At 47.1% G+C, this 25,672-nt stretch overlaps 1 protein-coding gene across 2 annotated transcripts in view; it reads left to right on the top strand.

Moving 5' to 3' along the window:
- The window catches only part of ets1 (v-ets avian erythroblastosis virus E26 oncogene homolog 1), a 107,120-nt gene that overhangs the window by 19,654 nt on the left and 61,794 nt on the right, over positions 1-25,672 (top strand). The window contains exon 1 of one of the 2 annotated variants that reach the window (XM_055660883.1): positions 6,116-6,619. The exons of the other annotated variant lie outside the window; for it this stretch is intronic. Within the exon in view, the coding sequence (XP_055516858.1) occupies positions 6,562-6,619 (58 nt within the window). The 5' untranslated portion in view covers positions 6,116-6,561. Of the gene's footprint in view, positions 1-6,115; positions 6,620-25,672 lie in introns of those variants that run through there. 2 annotated transcript variants of the gene reach the window in all.

The following is a 25,672-nucleotide window of genomic DNA, read 5'->3' as shown; positions in this document are numbered from 1 at the left end:
GACCATGAAGACCGAATCTGGAATTGAGAGTTTGTTGAGAGTGGAATTAGTTTTAGTTTAGAGATACAACATGGAAACAGGACGTTCGGCCCATCGAGTCCACATTGATCACCCGTTCACACTTGTTCTTTGTTATCCCACTATTTTATCCACTCCCCACATGCTGGGATCACTTTTACAGAGCCCAATTAACCTGCAAACCTGTATGTCTTCGGGATGTGGTAGGAAACCGGAGCACCTGGAGGAAACCCACACTGTCATAAGGAGAACATGCAAACTCCACACAGACAGAATCTAAGGTGGCGATTGAAGTCGGGTCTCAGCCACGGTGAGGCAGCAGCTTTGCCAGCTGTGCCACTGTGCCACCCTATTTGCGGGTGTTGGGGAAGGGCCTTTGTAGCTGAACTGTGAGTCAGGTTAAGTTCTACAATAATAGAGTGGAGTGTTAGCTTGTAAAAGGGGGTGGAGGTGTGTGTTTGCATGTGTGGGTGAGGGGAAGTGGGGGCATTGTGTGGGGTTGTAATGTGGGGCATGCAGATTATAGAAGTACTAATGTAAATAGTGCAAATGCAATGGATGGAGAATATGAAAGGTGACTGATAGCTGGGTCGTTTGGATATGCGTCGTTTAATTTAGTTTATTTTATGATTGTCACACGTACCAAGGTGCAGTGAAAAGGTTTTTGTTGCATGCAATCCTGTTAGAGAAAAGACTACACATGATTACAATCAAGTCGTCTACAGTGTAGAGACAGAGGGTAAAGAGTACAACGTCTGTGATAGAGTGTTGTCAGTAAACTAAGTCAGGGTGAATCTAGTTAGCGAGGGTACGTTAGAAGAGGGAGCAGAGTGGAAGAGAAAGGATGATGGAATGTGATTGAAGAAATAACATTTGTCCAATCTGGATGGATGATGAAAAGCAAATGTAATTATTGGCCTTTTATTTTATAACGTTTAAAATAGTAAGCAGAATATGTTGCTTTAAAAGAAGAGGTAATATCTGTGAAATGCTGACCAAATGTGTGACTTCACCCTTTGGAATTCCCCCTCGCGCCCTTGTGCTCTCGTGCTTCTTGTCATGATAATTAAAGTCAAGAGATGCTGTGAATTTTGCAAAATTAATTCAAAAGTTCTCTGTAACGAGTCATTTTCACATGAAAATCTTGTGATCAGGAGCTGAATAAAGCACCTTGAGAACTTTTTGAAACTGTCGGTTGACTTCTGCTAACTTTGTGGTTTGAGCTAACGGTCTTGTTGCTCAGCCGACCCCCGCACATTCCAACTTGGCAGCAGTCATTCTTCTCTCATTGCTGGGGCTTGTACACGGAGACTACAGGGGAGTACACTCACAATTTTCCATCCCGTGGTTGTATAATGGCACATGGAGTGACACAAAGGCACTTTGGAACTCTTTAAGTACTTTTGAAATGTTAATACTGTTGTGATGTAGAAAATGCAGCAACCAATTTTTGAACGGTTAGCTTTAGACTTTAGACTGTAGAGATACAGCGTGAAAACAGGCCCTTTGCCCCACCGAGTCCACGCCGACCAGCGATCACCCCATACACTAGCACTATCCTCCTATATACTAGAGACAATTTACAATTTTAGACTTAAAGGGCCTGTCCCACGAGCATGCGACTCCATGCGGCAAGCGCGATCTAATGTGGTCGCTTGAGCCATACGGCCTCGCGGGGCCGGTCCCACTTCGATCGGCGGAGCCGTATGGAGTTGTGCGGAGCTGGTCCCGACATCGCGCGGGGCTCCAAAAAACTGACCGTGTTCAAAAATTCCGCGCGGCAACGGCCTGCCGGCCCGCAGCCGCCTCGAAGCCGTACGCACCGCCTCGACGGGCATACGCAGCGTCTTGACACCGTATGTCACGCGCAAACTTCCCGCGGACTTCGCTCGAACTTCACGTCACTCCCTCGACCTCCGCACGGCCCCCTCGGCAGCGGTGATGACAAGATAAACTAATCTCCTCTGCCTGGACGTGATCCATATCCCTCTATTCATTGCCAAACTCCTTCAATATTTGCAACAGTATAAATTAGGAAGATAACGTTATGCTATGGGGGGGGGGAGGGAGGGGGGGGGGGGGGGGGGGGGGGGGGGGGGGGGGGGGATGCCAAATTGAATTACCTGGAGACAGTAGAATGATTAATGCCAGTGAGTCAAGCTGTCACTAATAGCGTTTGTCACTATACATTTATTAATGCCTCGTTTATATTATTATTATCATATTTCCCGATACATAATCATAGTGTCACAGAGTTATACAGCTTAGAAACGGACTCTTTGGCTTTATGTCCACACCAAGCAAGACTAAACTCCATCGAAACTAGTTCAATTTCCCCGCTTTTGGCCCATATCCCTCGAAACCTTTCCCATCCTTGAACCTAATACTGGGTCAATTTGATTTACTGCCGTTGAACTCGGTTTTGTTTAGTTTAGTTTAGAGATACAGTGCAGAAACAGGCCCTTCGGCCCACCGAGTCGGACCAGCAATTCCCGTACACTAACATTATCCTACACACACTAGGGACAATTTACACATGCCCCAAGCCAATTAACCGACATACCTGTACGTCTTTGGAGTGTGGGAGGAAACCGAAGATCTCGGAGAAAACCCACGAGGTCCTTGGAAGAACGTACAAACTCCGCACCCGTGGTCGGGATGGAACCCGGGTCTCCAGCGCTGCAAGTGCTGTAAGGCAGCAACTCTACCGCTGGCTCAGTTGCATCACCAAACGTGGAAGAGAGGTTAATTAATGGTAGGAGCAGAATTAGGCCATTCAGCCCATCAAGTCTACTCAACCATTCAACCATGGCTGATCTAAATTTCCCTCAACCCCATTCTCCTGCCTTTTCCCCATAATAACTGATACCCGGGAAGCACAGTGGTACAGCCGGAGAATTGCTGCCTTACAGCGCCCGAGACCCGGTTTTGATTCCGACTATGGGTGCTGTCTGTACGGAGTTTGTATGTTCTCCCTGTGACCTGCGTGGGTTTTCTCCAGGATCTCGGGTTTCCTCCCACACTCCAAAGACTTGGTTAATTGGCTTGATAAAAATTGTAAATTGTACCTAGAGTGTGTAGGACAGTGTTAGTGCAGGGGGGGTCTAAAAACTAACCAAGATTCTGTCATCTCCACCTTAAAAATATCCATTGACGGCCTCCACAGCCTCTGTGGCAATGGAAATTTATGAATTTATGGAATTCACCACCCTGGTTCTAACTGAGGAATTTCCTCCTCATCTCCTTTCTAAAGGTCTGTCCTTTTATTCTATGGCTATGGCCTCTGGTCCTGTACTCTCCCAATAGCGGAAACAACCTTTCCACATCCATTCTATCCAGGCCTTACACTGATCGGTGTTCTATGTCTTGAAGTTGTGACTGAGTCAGGTGATGTCTCCCAAATCTTCAACGTATTGCCTATTTACACCCATAGATTCACCCGGCCATCTGAGAAATCAATTTCATTTTCTCATTAAACCCTGCTACTACCTTTGCGGTGAGATACTTGATTAGTTTCGCATCCTTTATGGGCAACAAAGATATTGAGTAATTTATTTTTTACCCAAGGCATTGGATTAGTGGGACCTTCCCGCAGTTACTGTGAAGTATCTGCCTTAAACAAGAAATTGGTGGGGCTTTTGTAGAGGAGATATGGGAATTTGTCACCTGTCTCAGCTTCCATCTAGGTAACTTCCACTCACCTTACATTCAGTCTCCGAAGAAGGGTCTCGACACAAAACATCACCTATTCTTTTTCTCCAGAGATGCTGCCTGACCCGCTGAGTTACTCCAGCTTTTTGTGTCTATCGTACCCCTATCAGTCCTTATGGATACTACCTAACAGGTTGATCAATTACGTTAAAGAGTACACAAACTCAACAACAGCAGTAAGAGTATTTAACACTCAAACCTTACAAATATTAAGGCACAATGGTAAAATCTTGATTAAAAAAAGTGATTGTGAAGGAGTATTTTGAAAGGTTAGTTTCTAGTAAAGGAATCCTGGAGCTAGCAGCAGTGGTGACACAGCAGTAGAGTTGCTGCCTCAACAGCCTGTCCCACTTAGGCTATTTTTAGGCGACCCTCCGCCCCCCCGACATAAAATTTGAAATAAAATCATTATTTTAACAACAAACAAAACCGAAGTCAGCACCACCTACGTTAACCTGGCGACAACTATGGCAGTGCCTATGTCAGGAGAAGTCAAGCTGTGCTCATTGGCATCAAACCCACTGTCGTCGACTGTCTAAACATGTTTCAACATGTTGAAAATCCAACGGCGAGCAGAAAGACGCTAAGACACTTTGGACGACTGAGGAGACTACACACAACCATATATGCAACACCCCGCTCACCTGTAGTCGCCTAAAAAATAGCCTAAGTAGGACTTGCCCTTTATAACGTTAGAGACCCAGGTTTATTGTCTTCTGTAAGTTGGTCTTGGGGTGTAGGATGGAAAAATGTGATAACATGGAACAATGGTGTGGCTAATCAATGGTTGGCATTGTCTCGGTGGGCCGAAGGGCCTATTTCCACCCTGTTTCACCAAACATAAATTTAAGCCTGTTCAGATTCATTTAATAACTATGAGCAACGTAAATCAAGAGGGCTGATTTAATGGGACACAAATTTCAAAGACTGTTCTATGATTTGTTGTGGAGATTGGGACTGATGATTTCATAGAAGGATTGGAACAGACTAGAGAGTGGATTATAAAATTGGATTTTTACGAGTAGGATTCAAACTTAGTCATTGTTCTGTTCTTCAAATTTATAACTTAAGAAACTGAAGATGCTGGCTTGCTGAACAAACACAAAAGTCAACGGGTCGTGGAACATAGAACAGTACAGAAGATAGACACAAAATGCTGGAGTAAGTAACTCAGTGGGACAGGCAGCATCTCTGGAGCGAAGGAATGGGTGACGTTTCGGGGCGAGCCCGTCCCGCTGAGTTACTCCAGCATTTTGTATCTGTCTTCGATTTAAACCAGCATCTGTGGTTCTTTCCTACACATAGAACAGTACAGAACAAAAAGAGGCCGTTCGGCCCACAATGCTTGTGCTGTACACAATGCCAAGTTAAATTGATCTCACCAGCCTATACATGATCCATATCCTTCAATTCTTTGCATTTCCATTGTAATGCAATGTAAAATCCTGCTTATGTAATGCTTATGCTAATGTAATCCTGGGTGCCTGGAACCAGCTACCAGGGGTAGTGGTGCTGGCAGATGCAAAAGGTGCATTTAAGGGACTTTTTGATAGACACGTGATACACAGCGAATGGAGAGATATGGATCACGTGCAGTCAGAGATCAGTCTGAATAAGGGTCTGGCCCAGAAATGTCACCTATTGCTTTTCTCCAGACCCGCCGAGTTACTCCAGCTGTTTGTGACTATCTTCGGTGCAAACCAGCATCTTGCAGTTCCTTCCTACAGAGATCAGTGTACCTTGGCATTGTTTGCGCACGGACATGGCGGGCTGAAGGGCCTGTTCCCGTGCTGTTCCTTTCTATGTGTAGGAAGGAACTGCAGCTGCTTCTTTACACCGAAGATAGACACAAAATGCTGGAGTAACCCAACATTTCTGGATTTCAGACTGAAGGATCTCGACCCGAAACGTCACCCATTCCTTTTATCCGGAGATGCTGCCTGTCCCGCTGAGTTACTCCAGCATTTTGTGTCTGCACTGTTCTATGTTCTATGTCAACGAGTATCTTTAATCCCATGGCAATGCCCCCCTCGGTTTAGAAAGCAGAGCACACAACACAATGCTGAGGCTGAGGTGGGAGTGGTGCTGAAGGGGATGTCTGGCGCTTATACAATATTGATAGTGGATGGCGAGTTTTGCAATTCGTGTTATTCTTTCTCTGAGAAGGCAGCTGGCCCGCTGAAAGCGCGGGGCTGCGGAGAAATCCCAGACTGCAAATCACTCACATTTTTTCCCTTTCCCAATATATTTCAGTGTAAACACATGAGCCGCAAGGTCCGGGAGGTTATGGGAAGAGAGGAAACGGCGATTGTAATCTGTTAAAACGCACACACTTCCCCCAGAAGAGACAGCGAGCTGAAAAAAAGCAATATATGTACGTCGGGGCGTCACATCCGCCTGTTTGAAGCCAGAAGGGGGGAGTGGGGGGAGAGATTTAATTACTAGGCTAGTGCAGAGGGAGTCCTCGCTGGGAACTTGACAAGCAACAAAACAAAAGTGGCTGTTTGAGGAGATTGAGCCCGGGGTTGTGTGAGTGTGTGGAGAAGACCTGGGAGAGCTCAATGCGAGCCCAACCCAGCCGGCACACTGGAGCAGTGAACTACACGTCCCAAGTCAGTCCGCAGCTCCGCCCGCATCACTCAGACCTCTGTAGAATACAGTAGAGGAGAGAGTGTGTGAGAGAGAGTGAGAGAGAGCGGCGCGCCAGCCCAGCCCAGCCCATCCCAGCCCAACCCTGCCGCCGCCAGCACCTCCAGAAACTTTTCCAGCGGTCTGTGCCAACTTGTGGTGCCTAAGTACCCGGCTCCCGGCGTGTGAGGAGAGGAGAGGACGATGAAGGCAGCTGTCGACCAGCCGACTCTCACCATCATTAAGACGGAGAAGGCTGACGGTGAGTGTTGGCGGCGGAGCCCGTTCTCTCGCTGCTTCGGGTGTGTGTGTGAATTAGTGTGTGAGTGTGCGAGTGAATGTGTGAATTAGTGAGTGAGTGTGAGTGAGTGTGTGAGAATGTTTGAGTGAGTTTGTGAGGGTGAGTGTGTGAGTGAGTGAGTGAGTGGGTGAGTGAGTGAGTGGGTGAGTGAGTGAGTGAGTGAGTGAGTGAGTGAGTGAGTGAGTGGGTGAGTGGGTGAGTGAGTGAGTGAGTGAGTGAGTGGGTGAGTGAGTGAGTGAGAGTGAGTGAGTGAGTGAGTGAGTGAGTGAGTGAAGAGTGAGTGAGTGGCAGTGAGTGAGTGAGGAGTGAGTGAGTGGGTGAGTGGGTGGGTGAGTGGGTGAGTGAGTGGGTGAGTGGGTGAGTGAGTGAGTGGGTGAGTGAGTGGGTGAGTGAGTGAGTGAGTGGGTGAGTGAGTGAGTGGGTGAGTGAGTGAGTGAGTGGGTGAGTGAGTGAGTGAGTGAGTGAGTGAGTGAGTAGTGAGTGAGTGAGTGAGTGAGTGGGTGAGTGAGTGAGTGAGTGAGTGAGTGAGTGAGTGGGTGAGTGAGGGTGAGTGAGTGAGTGAGTGAGTGAGTGAGTGAGTGGGTGAGTGAGTGAGTGAGTGAGTGAGTGAGTGAGTGAGTGAGTGAGTGACGGACGGACTGCGAGCTGTCATCCGCAGCCGGCACACTGCAAACCCCGGCCTCCTTTGCCTGCTGCCGGCCCCGGCTGCTGCTCGCAACTCCGGGTTAGGGGTTCGATGCCCCGGTGGGGTGCAGCTTATCATTTCAGCCTGAAATTGTACACTCCGCGCTTCTTGTGAATACCGCTTCTTGTGAACCGGTTCTGCGGTAATTTTGTTGGGCTAGATTTGATGCGAATCTGTGCGTCTCTATCTGGTTTCATGGGTGTGTGTGCGTGTGTATGTGTGTGCCCCAGCTTTTATATGTATGATTTGCCCATTTCTCCATCTCTGTGTGTCCCTGTGCGAGTTTCTGTGGGTGTGTGAGTGAATCCCTGTAGAGTACCTGGTGTGAGTGTGTCCTTGGATGTATATATATATGTGTGTGTGTGTTCCCGTTTGATTATATTTGCGTGCCCCTGTAACAGGGTGTATGTGTGTATCCCTGTGTATGTGTGTCTGTGTGAGTATCTGTGTGTGCCTTTATCTGTGTGTGTGTGTGTTTACCCCTGTGTGTATATGTGTTTATATCCGTGTGTGTGTGTGTGTGTGTGTGTGTGCTAGTGTCTCAGCGGGTGCCGCGCTGGGGATCTGTCAGACCCCACGGCCGACCGCTGGACCCGGAACCAACAAGTCTCATTCTGGAGGTGTCAGGCGAGTCTTCTCCCCCGAGGCTGAACGCAGAGCGAGGGCTTAATGCCCTGATCTGAAGATAGACATAAAAATGCTGGAGTAACGCAGTGGGTCAAGCAGCATCTCTGGAGAGAAGGAATGGGCGACGTTTCGTGTCGAGACCACCCTTCTTCAGACTTTACACATGCCCTGATCTGAACTCGAATCATTTCAATTGGGATGGCCACCCCTCTCAACGTTTTGACCAGTTGGCTCAGCTCCAAGCTCTGCAGTGGATGTTTATTGCATTTATAGCTCTTAAAATCACGGATCCAGTGGCAGCAGCTCTGGGCAATGTTAGACTTACAGCCTGCGTTTCAACCACTTTGCCGTTACACATTAACCTCTTGCAGCCCCTCTCTGATTTATTCTGCAGTGTGGAGGTTGGTTTAGGTTCTAGCGATCACAATAGGAGGATGGGGGAGGGGTATCACCGATCTTTGGTGAAGGCGTATACTGTATTGGCATTTGTTTGAATAAGTCGTGAGGGACCAATTTCAGAGGTTAAATCTTCAGACCGCAGCAGTCTTTGTGGGGGGGGAATGGACGGAAGAATCCAGTATACACTCGCTCAGGCCCCGGGTTGTACCTGCGGGGTTGATCTCATTAGTCAGTGCGCGCATGTTAAGACACAAAACAAAAACACGTAGAAACATGGACGCAACATAGGAATCTGGGGGATAACCTTTTCACATGAGAGGAATCACGGGAGGAATAGATCGGGTAGATGCCCAAAGTAGGTGAATCAAGGACCGGGTGACATAGGTTTAAGGTGGAAGTAGATAAAAATACAGGAGAAACCCAGCGGGTGAGGCCGCATCTAATGGAGCGAAGGAAGGTTTACGGTGAAATGATTCAATAGGAATCTGAGGGGTGACATTTTCATACAAAGGGCGGTGGGTGTATGCAACGAGCTGCCAGAGGAGGTAGTTGGGGCAGGGACTATTCCAACGTTTAAGAAACAGTTAGACAGGTGCACGGATAGGACAGGTTTGGAGGGATATCGGCCAGACGCGGGCAGGTGGGACTAGCGTCGCTGCGGCATGTTGGCCGGTGTGGGCCAAAATGCTTGTTGACTCTGTACCACGCTATGAAAAAATGCTGGAGTAACTCAGCGGGTCAGGTAGCATCTCTGGAGAAAAGGAATAGGTGAGGTTTTGGGTCCAGACCATTCTTCAGACTGCAGATGTTGGTTTACAACTAAAAACACATTGCTGGAGTAACTCAGCGGTTCAGGCAGCATCTCTGGAGAAAAGGAATAGGTGATATTTCCAGTCTGAAGACATTGAGGGGAATATGTTGGGGGAGTCGAGAACCAGGGATCACAGTTTAAAATAAGGGGAAGGCCATTTGGGACTGAGATGAGGAAAATCTGTTTCACCCAGAGAGTTGTGAATCTGTGGAATTCGCTGCCACAGAAGGCAGTGAAGGCCTATTCACTGGATGTTTTCAAGAGAGAGTTATATATAGCTCTAATGGCTCACGGAATCAAGGGATAGGGGGAAAAATCAGGAACTGATTTTAGATGATCAGCCGTGATCATATTGAATGGCGGTGCTGGCTCGAAGGACCGAAATGCCTACACCTGCACCTATTTTTCTGTGTCTATGAAGAAGGGTTTCGACCCGAATCGTCGCCTATCCAGGTTCTCCAGATGTGTGCAGGAAGGAACTGCAGATGCTGGTTTAACCCGAAGATAGACACAAAAAGCTGGAGTACCTCAGCGGGACAGGCAGCATCTCTGGAGAGAAGGAATGGGCGACGTTTCGGGCCGAGGCACCGCTTCAGACTTCCAGAGATGTTGCCTGACCCGCGGAGTTACTCCAGCACTTTGTGTCTTTTCTTGGGCTGAGAGCTTCTTTCTCTGCGAGCTGTGGACCTGATACGGTGCATTCAAACGTTTAGCAACATATGCCGAAGGTGCGAACTGCGGCCTTGCTTCTGAAAGGGCTGTGGTTTCAGTCTCGGGAGTTCTGCAGCAGTGTACATCATATCTAGGTGGTTGTAACTTCGGTTGTCACGTGTAATTCTGTTAAAAACAAAAAAAAAACACACATTTCCAGGAACTCCCTCCCCTTCTCCGGCACCGAGTGGGAGTTAACGCGTTTAGCTATATATTGTTCATTGAAAAAACAAATATAGCGTCTCCGATTTTTTTTTCTGACCTATGCTGTTGAAAGAGCAACTTAGCTGATTTAGAGCTTTTAAAAATAACTCCTAATTCAGCCACCAAAAACATAAGTGAGTTGGATGATCAGCCATGTTCATATTGAATGGTGGTGCATGCAGGCTGGAAGGGCCGAATGGCCTACTCCTGCACCTATTTTCTATGTTTCCATAAAAGAGTTTTAAAGGAAACAAGTGCAGACCCGTTGGGTCTGCCCCAATGGTGGCCAAGTGCTGGAGTCGCTCAGCGAGTCTGAAGGACTTAGGGAAAGAATGCTGGTTTAAATCGAAGGTGCACACACAATGCCGAGTAACTCAGCGGGTGCAGCAGCATCTATGGAGCGAAGGAAATTTCCTTCGCTCCATAGATGCTGCTGCACCCGCTGAGTTTCTCCAGCACTTTTACTCCCTCCGGCGTTCTGTGTACTTTTTTTTCCCCAGTTTCGAAAACCAGCACTTGCAATTCCCTTGTGTCTAAGTTTAAAGGGCCATTGTTCAAGCGTGGAGCCTGTGGGGTTTGGCTAACACATAGTCTGGCAGAAGGACTTCCACTTGCATCCTCTCTGTCTCCATCCCTCCCCCAACCAACTCGTACCAGCTTCAAAGTCGTCTTGGTGAGTCTCATTGTCAGTAACTTGTTCTCACCGAGTACACAGTCAACAATGGCCTGTTCCCTTTATCGGTCATCACATTTGTTTCGTTCATTCGTTCCATATCTCTTTATTATCACCGTCTATATCTGTCCCCTTTCCCCTGACTCTCAGTCGGAAGCAGGGCCTCGATCCGAAATGCCACCTGTTCCTTTTCTCTGGAGATACCGTCAGACCCACTGAGTTACTCCCAACTTTTTGTGACTATCTTCACAAGGAAATACCTGCTCTGTTCACAGCCTTACAGGCCCCATATTCTGACTTTTTTTGCGAACATTTTTTCACCACCAATTGCTGACATCATATCCGAGTGAGGCTTTAAATACGCCGGTTAATATAGCACTGGCTGTGTTTCACAAGCGGGACTCCACCCGAATTGCCAAAGCGCGCTGGGGTCGGGGTCCCGCGGAATCCCAGCACACTCCACTTGCCCAACGTGTTGCCGCTGCCGGGATAGCCTTTGGGCTGCTTGCAAATGATAGAGCAGCGCTAGTTCGCCGGAGAAACAGTCCCTTGGAAACTCTGCGCAAAAATGCACAGAACTCAAAACGCATTGGAGTCCTAGTGTGTATAAAGGAACTGCTGATGTTGCTTTAAACCAAAATGCTGGAGTAACTCAGCGGGACAGGCAGCACCTGGAGAGAAGGAATGGGTGACGATTCGGGTCGAGGCCCTTCTTCAGACTGCTGTAACCCGAAACGTCCCCCCCCCCTCTTCTCTCCAGAGATGCTGCCTATCCCGTTGAGATACTCCAGCATTTTGTGTTTAGCATTGGTGTCCTCTTTGAGTTTAGGCACAGTGAAAAGTTGCGTGCTAACCAGTCAGGGGATAGACTATACATGATTACAACCGAGCCATTAGTGCTCAGATACATGACAAAGGAAAAAACGCGAATAACGTTTAGTGCAAGATAAAGTCTAATCAAAGATAGTCCAAGAGTCTCCAATGAGGTAGACAGTAGCTCAGGACGGCTCTCTATTTGTTGGTAGGATGGTTCAGTTGCCTGATATCAGCTGGGAAGAAACGGTGTAGGAAGGAACTGCAGATGCTAGTTTGAACCACAGGCAAAACAACCTGAAGTAACTCAGGGGGTCAGAGACAGCATCTCTGGAGAAAAAGAAAAAGTAAAGTTTTGGACCCAGACCATTCTTCAGACTGCCTGAAGAAATCGTCACCTATTTTTCTCCACAGATGCTGTCTGACCTGCTGAGTTACTCCAGCCTTTTGTGTCTATATTTGGGAAGAAACTGCCTCTGTTTCCTCTCTTGTTAATTCTGGGACTGGGGCACTACACCAGATGAATGGACAGGTCACCAGTGTGGGCAGTGGCGTTTTTTTGGAGAAATCCATGAAGCCTGAATTAACACCAGGGTAGAAGGGACTGAATCAGATCAGGGTTAGAAATCCTGCTACCTCTTGCCTCTTCCAGTGAAGGTGCATGGAAGTCAGGTACAGCAGTTTAACATGATAAAGGGAATAACGTTCTATCATATCGTTAACATACAAAGAACAGATCAAAATGTCAGAAAAGTGCTGGAGTAACTCATCAGGTCAGGCAGCATCTTTGGAGAACACGAAGTGGTGACGTTTTGAGTTGGGACTCTACCTCAGTCTAATTGTCCGAGGTGGGAAAAGGGTGGAAGAGAGTTGGGGCCAGGACAAGCTAAGCAAGTGTTCAAGAAGGAACTGCAAATGCTGGAAGATCGAAGGTACACAAAAATGCTGGAGAAACTCAGCGGGTGCAGCAGCATCTATGGAGCGAAGGAAATAGGTGACGTTTCGGGCTGAAACCCTTTTTCAGACTGACCAAGCTAAGCAAGTGATAGGTGGATACAGCTGAGGGGGGGGGGGGGGGTTAATAGATAGATGGCAGGACAAAAGCCAGAGATGATGAGGCAAAAGGTGTGTGAGATGAGAATAGAGGAGGTGAAGCCACAGTAAGGAATATAGGGGGAGGGGTGAAATGGGGGATGGCTAGTTGGGGAATAGGGAAGTCTGAAGAAGGGTCTCGGCCCGAATTCCTTCTCCCCATGGATGCTGCCTGCCCTGCTGCTTTTGTCTATCTTCGGGCAATAGGTCAGTTACCTCAAATTTGAGAATTCAATGTGCATACCATTGGGTTGTAAGCTTCCCAAGCGAAATATGTGGTGCCTTTCCTCCAGTTTGTGTTTGGCCTCACCCTTGCAATGTGGAAGATATGGACAGGCAATGATTTGGGTCAGGGCCCTTCAGAATGCAGGAAGAGACAAACTCATCCAGGTGATTTGTGTTGGAGGGAACTGCAGATGTTGGTTTACACCGAAGATAGACACAAAGTGCTGGAGTAACTCGGCTGGACAGGCAGCATCACTGGATAGAAGAAATGAATCTTAAGAATAAGTCTGAAGGAGGGCCTCGACCCAAAACATCACCCATTCCTTGCCTGTCCATATCCGTTATCGATGCCGACCCACTGAGTTAACCCAGCACTTTGTGTTTTTGTGAAGACTGGAGTTCACGGAACTAACTTTGTAATGTAGACTTGCACTCGGCCCACCAAGGCCTGCTGGATCTCCCAGTTACTAACCATTTTAACTCCTCTTCCCATTTCCAGTCTGACCTTTCTGGTGTCATTCAAGTGATTTGATCAGTTGTACCCCACTGCTCTGAGTGACGCTGATGTTCCCCATAAAAGTTCCAGCTTGCATTGCATGGGCACAGAGGAATCAGGGACCACATTACTGAAGGCTCCTCAACCCCGCATTCACTGTCATACTGCTGCCAGCCACTCCATGCACCCACAGCTCACACTGTGTCACAATGTACAGATGTATACTGCCCACACTGGCCCTTCCTCACATGCCCAGACACTGCTGCAGTAAACCTGCCTCCACTTCCAGCCCCACTAACTCTTTAGACGTTAGACATTTACTTTAGAGTTTAGAGATACAGCGTGGAAACAGGCCCTTCGGCCCACAAGTCTGCCAGCACTAGCATGCTAGCCCTATCCTGCACACTAAGGATAATTTACAATTTACTACCCTGTACGTCTTTGTAGTGTGGGAGCACCTGGAGAAAACCCACGTGGTCACAGCCAGGATCGAACCCGGGTCTCTGGTGCTGTGAGGCAGCAACTCTACCGCTGCAACTGCCTACGCAGGCTGTACTTTCACAGGGTTGTCCCAGTTCACACCTGTGACCATTGGAAACTCATCAACAAGCCTGCACTATGTTCACCTTTACTCTCAGCTTCATGGCCTTGCGACCAGCCCATGGCTGGTGAGAAGTGTCTTCTCTCATGGTCTGCTGTTCACACAGAATCATAGCCAGATAGCACAGAAACAGGATCTGGCCCCAATCCGCCCATACCAAGCAAAATGACTTTCTAAACTTGTCCTATTTGCCTGCATTTGTCTTAATTGCCAAATCATTTGGCCTGTGGTGGCCAAATCAATAGATATTTTAAGGCGGAGGTGACAGATTAAGGATTAATTAGGGGTTATGGGGAGAAGGCAGGAGAATGTGGTTGAGAGGGAAAGATAGATCTTCAATGATCGAATGGCAGAGTAGACTTGATGGGTCAAATGGCCTAATTCTGCTACTAGAACATATGAACTGATACAGCAAACATATCCATGTCCCTTGACAAATATCTTTTAAACATTGTCATTGTACCCGTTTCTGCAGCTCCTTCTGGCCATTTAATCCAAATGCCACATGCAACATTGTGGAAAAAGTTGCCTCATGTCCAATTTTAATCTGTATCCTCTCTGTAGTTTGCATATTCTCCCTGTCATCTTGTCGGTGAGATGGTGTGAGACCTGTTTTCGAATCTACCCTGACCGTGAACTTGAGTCTGGAGTTTGAACATTCTCCATGTGACCATGTGGGTTTCACCTGAGTGCTCCCACATCCCAATTGGCCTCTGTAAATATCCCTTGTGTGTAGGATTTGGATGATAAAGTGGGATAACATAGAGCTAGTGTGAGTGGGTAGAGCCTTCTTCAGACTGACTGAAAGTGTAGGAGGAAAGAAAGCTGGAAGTGAGGGGGGGCAAGACAAAGTGTGGTAAATCTCTGACTCAAAATATCACTATCCATGTTCTCCAGGGATGCTGCATGACCTGCTGATGTCTCTAGCACTTTGTGTCTATCTCCTGTACTGTTCCATGTTTTAGTTCTCAAATGTATCAGGCATTAGTTTAGAAACTATTTAGTAAACAGGTAATCTATATTCCTGTAACCATTTTATCAGTATGCCAGTCTCGGGAGGAGGAGAGAGATTTTGAATGCATTTTTAGCTGAGTGTTACAACCATTGAGACAGGACCTTGGACCCACCTTGTCCACACTGATTATCAAGCAGCCATTAATAGTAATCCCAATTAAGACTCCCGAGCTTACCATCAACTTTCCCCGGGTTCTACACTTACTTGCTTGCTAGGGACAGTCAATGTGACAACTCACTCACAGTTGATATGTGTGAGAAAGTGCATGTAGCATGAAGTTGTGACAACACCAGCCGTGGTCACAACTGAATCTGAGTTTCAGGGACATCAAAGTGGCACAGAGATAGAGTTGCAGCCTCACAGCGCCAGAGACCTGGGTTCGAACCTGACTATGGGTGCTGTCTGTACGGAGGTTATATGTTCTCCCTGTGACCACGTGAGTTTTCTCTGAATGCTCAGTTTCCTCTCACATGCCAAAGACATGCGGGTTTGTAGATTAATTAGCCACTAAAAGTGCAAATTCAATGAAACTCTATTGTAACATGTACCTAAATACAGTGAAAATCTTTGTTTTGCATTCAACCCAGTAAAACGATACAGCAGAGCTCCCCTGGGCAGTGTGCGCAAGTGTACGGGCTGTTTGCTGGTCCACGCAGACTCAGTGGACGAAACGCCCTGTACCTCCAAATTAAGATAACGTTCCGGGGCTCTGAGACAGTAGTTCCACTGACACTGTCACTGTGATGCCCCCGGGCTTCTGGCTTCTAAATTTATCTTTCCCATAAATACTGGTGCTGTGTTTTATTGCAATTAGATTACTTTCTAACTGTGACCCTTCAGCTGATTGGCATGAAGTTAACAAAGTTCCATATGTCAAATGAGATTAGTTGACCTAATTCTGCTGGAATGCAATGTCCATTCAGTTTCATTCCATGCAACCGCAGAATACAAAGTAAGCAGGAAAGAACTGCAGATGCTGGTTTAAATCGAAGGTGGACACAAAACACTGGAGTAACTCAGAGGGACAGGCAGCATCTTTGGAGAGAAGGAATGGGTGACGTTGTGGGTCGAGACCCTTCTTCAGAAATATAAATATAAAGTAAGATCAGTTGGTCATTTCATTTACTAGGAAGGATCTGACAGAAGGTTCTGAGGAAGAGACCCCGTCCTGAAAGGTTGACAGGGCTTCTCATTCCATTGATGCTACTTCACTGAATGAGATCTTCCAACATTTCTACGTAAATCTTCTCTGCACCCTTTCCAGCTTGACAACATCTTTCCGATAACATTCTTATAACATGACAGTACTTTAAATGTGGCCTCACCGACGTCATAAGTGATAGGAGCAGAATTGGGCCATTCGACCCATCAAGTCTACTCCGCCATTTAATCACGACTGATCTACCTTTCCCTCCCAACCCCATTCTCCCCATTATCCATAACGACCTCTGTGTTACAAGAGCCCTTGTCTTATACAACTGCAGCATGACCTCCCAACTTCTATGTCCAACGTTTGTTGTTTCATTAACTATGAAGCATCTGACAGAGGGTTCTGGGGAAGAGTCCCCAACCCAAAAGATTGACAGGGCTTCTAGGTCCACTGATGCCACTTGACCGGATGACATCTTCCAGTTTTTGTTTGTAGTCAAATCCTCATCCTGTTCATTCAAAAGAAAGGGGGAAGCACCTCTGTTCATTGTAAGGTAGTGTTAAATGTTGACTGTGAGGGAGATTGAGATCTGGGCCATTATACAAATGGCGGAGATACAAGTGTTTTACTGGGGTTTCAGGGGTAGGTACCTTCATGAGAAGAGTGGAGGGGATGGAAGGAAAGTGCCGTATCATTTAAACAAAGTGTGGTTTACAAAACCGTATCATAAAGAAAATTATAGCACACAAAGTGTCCATTCAACCCATGGTGACCAAAGCGCTCAATCAAAGGTGGCACAGTGGTGCAGTGGTAGAGTTGCTGCCTTACAGCGCCAGAGACCCGGGTTCGATCCTGACTATGGGTGCTGTGCGGACATAGTTTGTACGTTCTCCCTGTGGCTTCGTGGGTTTTCTCCTGATGCTCCGGTTTCCTCCCACACTCCATAGAATTGTCCCTAATGTGTAGGATAGTGCTCGTGTGCTGGTCGATGCAGACTCAGTGGGCTGAAGGGCCTGTTTCCATGCTGTATCTCTAAAGTCTAAAGTAAAGAATTTTTGATGTTTATGGAAAATGCTTTGCAGCATGGAAGTCACCCTTTAAACTCCATCGCTGTTAACATAGAAAACATAGAAAATAGGTGCAGAAGGAGGCTATTCGGCCCTTCAAGCCAGCACCGCCATTCATTGTGATCATGGCTGATCGTCCCATATCAATAACCCGTGCCTGCCTTCTCCTGCAGATTAGTCCTGGAGTTAGATGTGGCTCTTGTGGCTAAAGGTATGGAAAGAGGGCAGGTACAGGATACTGAGTTGGATGATCAGCCATGATCATATAGAATGGCAGTGCAGGCTCGAAGGGCCGAATGGCCTACTCCAGTATCTATTTTCTATGTTTCTATGTTTCTCCCCATATCCCTTGATTCCACTCGCCCATGTTTCATCATTGAAAATTGTAAAAGAGCAAGGATATATTCCACAGTGTCCTAGCTACTATTTATTCCTAACCAATATTGCCAGAGAAAGAATATTGCATAGATGTCACTATTTGAAGCAATCCTTCACCTCTTGCTGGTGTTAATACCCTCGTAAGCCTTATCCCATGTTTCTTCACCTGGCAACCTAGCTTTATGGTCTCCAAAGACAGACACAAGAAGCTTCAGTAACTCAGCGGGTCAGGCAACATCTCTGAAGAAAAGGAATAGTGACTCTTCGGGTTGAGAACCGTCTTCAGACAGAGTCAGGGGAGAGGAAACTGAGATATAGACGGTGATATAGAGAGATATGCTCTATTTGTTTGTTCACTTGTTCTAAATTTGTCGCCATCTGTATCTCTCGTTTCCCTTTCCCCTCACTCTCAGTCTGAAGAAGAGTCTCAACCCGAAGCATCACCTATTCCTTTTAGCCAGAGATGCCGCCTGACCCGCTGTGTTACTCCAGCTTTTTGTGTCTACCTTCCATTTAAACCAGCATCTGCAGTTCCTCCCTACACACATTATGTTCTCCAACATGTAGTCAAGCTTGTTTCTCCACTGCTAATCACATTGCTTGTGGTTTGTAGGTTGTTTACCTCATCGCTGTTTCTGGGGACATGTTGATGTTGTAAATTGACTGCTGCATTCAATTGCAAAACCATACATCAAAAGCTCTTAATCAGCTGTGAAGTGCTTTAGGGTGAGATGGGGCTGTTGAAAGAGAAGTGCTAATGCTAATTCATTCTCTGATCAAGGTCACACTAACTGAAATAAGTAGGTAAGGAAGACAATTTGCAAGCATTTGCAAGGTGGAAAATTGTCCTTCAGTCAGGCTTATATCAATTTGAGTGCATGTTTGGTTAGGTGCCTCTAATGACTATTACAAACTTCACCAGATGCATCGGGAGAGGAAACCATACTGCCAGGTTGTGTCTCAGCTTGGTTTGGGAACAGCTCTGTCCGAGACAGCAAGAAATTGCAGAGTTGTAGATGTAGCTCAGTCCATCTAAGTGGCACAGACTTGACTCCACATCATTGACTCCGTCTACACTTCACTCTGCCTCTGAAAAGCAGCCAATGTAATCAAAGACTTGTCCAATCCTGGCCATTCCTTCTTCTCCCTGATCCCATTTGGCAGTAGGTGCGTTGGTTTGAAAGTGCACACACACCAGATGTAGTTACACCTCCCTCCCTGTTATCAGGTTTCTGAACTGTTCTGCCGTAAGCTAAGGATTCACCTCTGCCCCATAGTGGATATTGGACTTTGTCTGTGGAACTTCTGCACTACAATGCTGAGGACCATATTCTGCACTCTGTGTCTACCCCTTTGCTCTATCTATTGCACTTTGACTTGATTGTATTTATGTATAGTATATCTGTTGTTTGGATAGCATGTTCTCGCTGTACCTCAGTAAGCTAAGCCTAAACCAAGTTTGAAGAGACATAACAGATCTAAATAGTTGACGTCTAATAGGGGTCTTTGTTTGATGTGGAGGGAAAGGACAGGCGGCGTTTCAGATTGGGACCCTTCTTCAGATGCGTAGTCACAGCATGAGTGCCCAGCATTTGCTCCATGGTTGCGATTGTGCAGCTCCACTGACTTCAAGGCCACACACACTGCTGCGGCTTTTCCAGAGGGTTAGAGCAAGCTGTGGGTGACAAGTAGGCCTCCAATGCAAAACCTGACGCTCTGCCCATGGATCCCTGCTCCACTGTCACCTCCTGCCGTGTTGTGTTGTCAAAGGCCTTTGCACTATTTCCAAACCTCTAACAAGCGATGCGCAGATAACCGATGGCTGAAAAATGCTGAGAGAATCTTTTCGATTTAGTTGATTGTCACATATACAGAGGTACAGTGAAAAGCTTTTGTTGCGTGCTAACCAGCCAGCAGAAGGACAATCACGCCATTTACAGTGTATAGATAACTGAGTATATATTATTTTTTAATTATTATTTTTATAAAATGTATATATTCCCATTACAATTTATTTTTCTGATGTAAGATAATTAAAATATTAATATTAATTATAATCTAATGAAAGAAAAAAATTTCTAAACATATTTTTAGAGATCCCCATCAAATGATTTTAAAAAGATGTACTGGACCCGAAACGTCACCCATTGGATGATCAGCCATGATCATATTGAATGGCGGTGCAGGCTCGAAGGGCCGGACGGCCTACTCCTGCACCTAATTTCTATGTTTCTATTCCTTCTATCCAGAAGTGCTGCCTGACTCGCTGTGTTACTCCAGCTTTTTGTGTCTATCTTCGACTTTTAAAAGACATTTGAACAGATGTATGGAGAGGAAGGGTTTGGAGAGCTGAGGGCCAAATGCAGGCAAATAGGACCAGCCCACGATGCCAGCTTGGTCTGCGTGGACAATGTGGGCCAAAGGGCCTGTTCCCATGCTGTATGCTCTATGACTCTAAATGAGGGAGACCATTTTGGGGTGGCAAGATGTGGCTCCTCAGCCAAACCTTTGTGATAGAATGGGGGGGGGTGAGTGCAGGAGGTCAGATAGCTAATCTCTTCCACATTCTGATTGTCTGCACTGGTGTGTGTGGACGCAGAAACCTGCGATGGGTTGCCACACATGCTGGTGTAGGAAGGAACTGCAGATGCTAGTTTACACTGACGATAGATACCACATACTGGAGTAACTCGGCAGGATAGGCAGCATCTCTGGACAGAAGGAATTCTTCCTATCCAGGGATGCTGCCTGTCCCACTAAGTTACTCCAGCATTTTGTGTCTACCTTCAGCCTATGTCTGATGTTCAAGGTACAATGTACAAGGTGTTAAACGTGTGGTCGGTAACACTTTCTATCTCAGGCTCACAGAAACCTAAGAAACAGGTGTCCCACAAGTTAAAACCGGTTGCAGCTCCCTCAGCTCTTCCTCATCAGATACTGTATCTGCGGAACAGATACCATACTGTTTGATGCAGATTAGCATTCTCCTGTTGTTTAAAAGCAACATTAATGCCACCCTCAAGACCATGTAGAATGTCAGCGAGTTTGACATATTGTGCACAGACTCACAGTCTTTTGCCAAGAGTAGGGGAATCGAGAACCAGAGAGCATAGAGGAAAGATTTTACAGGAATCTGAGGGGTAGCTTCTTCACTCAAAGGGAGGTGGGTGTGAGGAATGAGTTGCCGGAGGAGGTGGTTGAGGCAGGCACAATCACAATATTTCAGAACCACCTTCTTCTTGCGTATGGCGTGCACAGCCTAAAGTTGTCAGACAACTTGTTCTATTTGATCTTATTTGATTGTGCACGTTGGGTTGATTGCATTAGTCATGACTGTGGATGACCTGGCTAGGGAGGACCACTGTGAGGTATGGCGGAGGGGAGGGAAGAACAAAGGGGGAACTGCTGCAGGGGGGGGGGGGGGGGGGATTTGTAACTTTGTAAGCGCCCTTTATGGGCGACTATTTACATACCTTGGGTACGCAGGCAGAGAATTTCACTGTGACAATAAAGTATTCAATTCAATTCAATCAATCTATACTCCAGGAATGCTGCCGGTCCCGCTGAGTTACTCCAGTATTTTGTGACATTCCTGTACAGTTCCATGTTTTTATGATGGGCTCTCAGCCAGGCCTACTGCGAGGAAGCGGGCTCCTGGTTTGTTGGCAGTGTCCCACATGTCCTGAGACTCTGTGAGCAAAGCTGATATGTTGCAGCCCCTGATAGAGGCAAAAAGCTGGAGTAATTCAGCGGGACAGGCAGCATCTCTGGAGAGAAGGAATGGGCGACGTCTCAGGTCGAGACCCTTGTTCAGTCTGAAGGAGGGTCTCGACCCGAAACGTCACCCATTCCTTCTCTCCAGAGATGCTGCTTGACCCGCTGAGTTACTCCAGCTTTTTGTATCTATCTTCGATTTTAAACCAGCATCTACAGTTCTTTCCTAAACATGTTGCAGCCCCTGCTTTGGTGATAGTCTGTGTAGCCCCTCCCTACACTAACTGGCCCATGAAAGCTGTCATTGAGAAACGCAGACCAGCCTGGACGTTGTATTTGCTCTCTGGACTAAGTTCAGACTCACCTTATTTATACCCCAGAGCTGGAACACGGTGCTTACATAAACTCTGCCCCACCCACCAAAATAAGAGCTGTACTCGTGGACTGTTAAACCTGTCAAAAAAACTATGAACTAATAAAAATGAATCAAATTATTAAACCTTGAAAAAAGTCACTTAAAAAATAATATGTAAAGAAACAAACATTTTAAGGCTCATAAAATATGAAGCCTTAAGCCTAATCCCCCGATATTGATTTCTTCCAATGAAATGAGTGGATGAAAAGTTTCCGACCCATGTCCAACCTGGTTCAGATTGCATAATTGTGCAGGAAGGAACTGCAGATGCTGGTTTAAACCAAAGATAGACACAGAAAGCTGGAATAACTCAGCGGGTCAGGCAGCATCTCTGGGAAAGAGGAATAGGTGACATTTCGGGCCGAGGCACTTCTTCAGACTAGTTTAGTTTAGTTTACTTCAGAGATACAACACGCCCTTCGAGGCACTTCTTCAGACTAGTTTAGTTTAGTTTACTTCAGAGATACAGCACAGAAAGAGGCCCTTCGGAAAGTTGTCTCCACGGAAAGTTGTCTCCACTCCTTTGCTCCCCCCTTCTCCCCACCCTCATGCGTCGCCCCCGAAGGTACTCCTCTCCCCCCCCGTACTTTTAAAGAACACCGTACTCTGTGCTTTAGCCGTCTTCATTACAGTGCCATTCCTGTTCATCGTGGTGTGTGTCTGTATCACCTTGGCTTTGCACCGTGTAAATTTCACTCAGACAGCGCTCCTCCCGCTTGCCCTGTCCCCCGCCTGCACAACGGGCTGGTGAAGGAGGCGATGTATGTATGTGTGTGTGTTCCACTCTGACTGTCGTCGTCCAGTTGCCGGTTTTTCAAGCGACTGGCGGCGACTTGACAGTCACCTGAAAAATTGCCGAAGTGGGACAGGCCCATAAGGCAGTAGCTCTGCTGTTGCACCACCGTGCAGGTTTAAACATCAGAATGTTGAAGCATTTTCCGCACTGTGAGTGGGAAGTTGCCCCAGTTCTGCCCTCCATTGACAGACACAGAGGAGTTTAGCAGGCTGCAGCCAAGGCAGCATTGGCAAACGGACGCCAGCAAGGTTGGGACTTTTGCATTCATCACGCCTGTGTCGAAATCCCAAGCAGCTTCCTGTACTAACCTTCCTGCAACACCATGCTCCCCAGCTTTTCCAGTTTACTGATCCAAAGTGCGATCTCAATCGCAATATCTGATGAAAAAGGCTTTTACCTCAGGGTGAATTTAAGGAAGGACATCTTGGAAAGAGCTTAAAGTAGACAAAAAATGCTGGAGAAACTCAGCGGGTGAGGCAGCATCTATGGAGAAAAGCAGTAGGCGACAATTCCATTTGAGACCCTTCTTCAGACTCTTGGAAAGAGCTTGTTTAGTTTAGTATTTTTTTAGTTTGGAGATACAGCGCAGAAACAGACCCTTTGGACACTGGGTCCACTCCGACCAGCGATCCCCGCATATTAACACTATCCTACACACACACACTCAGGACAATTTTTACATTTACCAAGCCAATTTACCTACATACCCATCCGTCTTTGGAGTTATAAAGCAAAGAGGAAGCCTAATGTCTCTCTCCTAAACATCCCCTTCCATCTCTGTCCTCCATCAACACTAAAGATAGGCACAAAAAACTGGAGTAACTCAGCGGGAACAGACAGCATCTGTGGAGAGAAGGAATGGGTGATGTTCCGGGTCGAGACCCTTCTTCATACCCGTTTGTCCGCTCCATCAACACCATTCCCATTAATGTGGACCTGATGCATTGCAGGTCAATGCACCATATCCACATCAGACTCATGTGTCGTTTAAATATTGGCCCTAGATTTCACAGCATGGAATCAGGCCAATTGGCTTCCCTGCTGTACGCCAGTGTTCATAATTCTCAAAAGCCTCTCCCTCTCCTGGTGTCAGACTGTGGCAGAGAGACGCCTTGCCTGAATGTGGTGTTCAGACGTGCTTTATCCATCTGAAGTTCACGGGAGATCACTCGCTCCACTGCCCAGGGCACTAATGCTGAAATTCGGCAAGGCTTTGGACGTACATTGCCAGCTGGCACCCTACCATTACACCACAGTAACTCCTGGCATTGGGCCATCTTCATTAGCTGCAAATGTTAGCGATTTCCCTAGACGTTCAGTGGTATTACTGTTGCATATTTCCCCCAACAGTAGCAGTCCCTCCTCACCAATACCAGAAATGCACCTTCACTGATCAGTTGCTATAGCCACAGAAGCAAGCTGTAGTTCGTGTTTATCATGTTGAAGGACTTGACACTGCAGGAGTACGTGCTGAGGGACGCGTTGAAGCTTGGCATAGCCAACCCCGAGGCTCTGCGGGGGAGGACTACAGACTCGGGTCCTTCTGTGGCAGGGCATTTGGGGGTGATGGTGGAGACAGCCCGCAAACAAAGGAAGGGATGTCACCCCAGGGGGTGGCCACATAAGTGACAAGGATGCTTGGTATAAGAATGCTTTGTGAACACTACCAAAATAACACTAATGAATAGGAGTTTGACAAAAGTGCTGGGGAAACTCAGCGGGTGCAGCAGCATCTATGGAGCGAAGGAAATAGGCAACGTTTCGGGCCGAAACCCTTCTTCAGACTGATCACTAATGAATATATGAGCGGCGACAATGTCGGAAGAGTACTTAAGCTCTAGGAGCAGAATTAGGCCATTTGGCCCATCAAGTCTACCCCGTCATTCAATCATGGTTGATCTATCTTTCCCTCTTAACCCCATTCTTCTGCCTTCTCCCCATAACCCCTGACACCCATACTGATCCGCCTTAAAAATATCCATTGACTTGGATTCCACAGCTGTCTGTGGCAAGTAATTCACGGATTCACCACCCACTGACAAAATAAATTCCTCCTCATCTCCTACCGCAAGGTATGTCCTTTGATTCTGAGGCTATGGCTTCTGGTCCTAGACTCTCCCGCTAGTGGAAACATCCTCTCCACACTCACTGTATCCATTCACCATTCGTTAAACTTACCCCGTAAGTTTCAATGAGGTGTCCCCCCCCCTCCCCCCACCCCATTCTTGTTACATATATCGCAATTGCAATTGTGGTTTGTGCATTGATATTCCAGTAGTAGCCTCTTTCCAATTGTGTGATTATTATGTGTGAGGATTCTATACATCTCTCAATGCCGACAGACAAGAAGTCCTTTCATCCCACTTAATTGAGGACAAATGAAGCTACTCACTGTCCCAAGTGGATGAGGAAAACAGAGCCCACAATGTGCCACAATGTGAGCTGCAAGCTGCCGCATGCTCAGTGACAAGGGCCAAGTCACCCTGGGTCAGGCACCACAGGGGCATTGCCCGCAACCACTGGTAGCACACTGAACTCACTGTTCTTTCTGTAGCTTGAGACACAGTGCTAGTTTGGCGGGAGAGATTGATTGTCCCTTGGGATTTGGGATGTGCTCTTCCTTCCGAGGCCCGTACAATGAGCGTTTAAGTCGGCAACACCGAAAATAAATTGTGAATGAGAAACATTATTTACAGAAGAAGTGGTCGTTTTCGTCCTGGTCATGTTATGCCCCTGTCCCACTTAGGAAACCTGAACGGAAACCTCTGGAGACTTTGCGCCCCACCCAAGGTTTCCGTGCGGTTCCCGGAGGTTTTTGTCAGTCTCCCTAACTGCTTCCACTACCTGCAACCTCCGGCAACCACCTGCAACCTCCGGGAACCGCACGGAAAGCTTGGGTGGGGCTCAAAGTCTCCAGAGGTTTCCGTTCAGGTTTCCTAAGTGGGACAGGGGCATTATGTTCGCCATGATTGAATGATACGGATGGGATACAGGCCCTTCGGCACAACAAATCCTCGCTGCCCATCCGACACCCGTCCGTAATGGCCCTATGATATCCCAGTTTCTTATCCAGTCCCCATGCACCCGGGGCAATTTACAGAGGGCCAATTAACCTACAAACCTGTATGCCTTCCGGGATGTG

The sequence above is a fragment of the Leucoraja erinacea genome, chromosome 32 (assembly GCF_028641065.1).
Source record: "Leucoraja erinacea ecotype New England chromosome 32, Leri_hhj_1, whole genome shotgun sequence".
In the NCBI taxonomy this organism is placed as follows: Eukaryota; Metazoa; Chordata; class Chondrichthyes; order Rajiformes; family Rajidae; genus Leucoraja; species Leucoraja erinaceus.
Note: the sequence above shows the minus strand (reverse complement) of the source record. Positions and strands in the feature narration are given on the sequence as shown.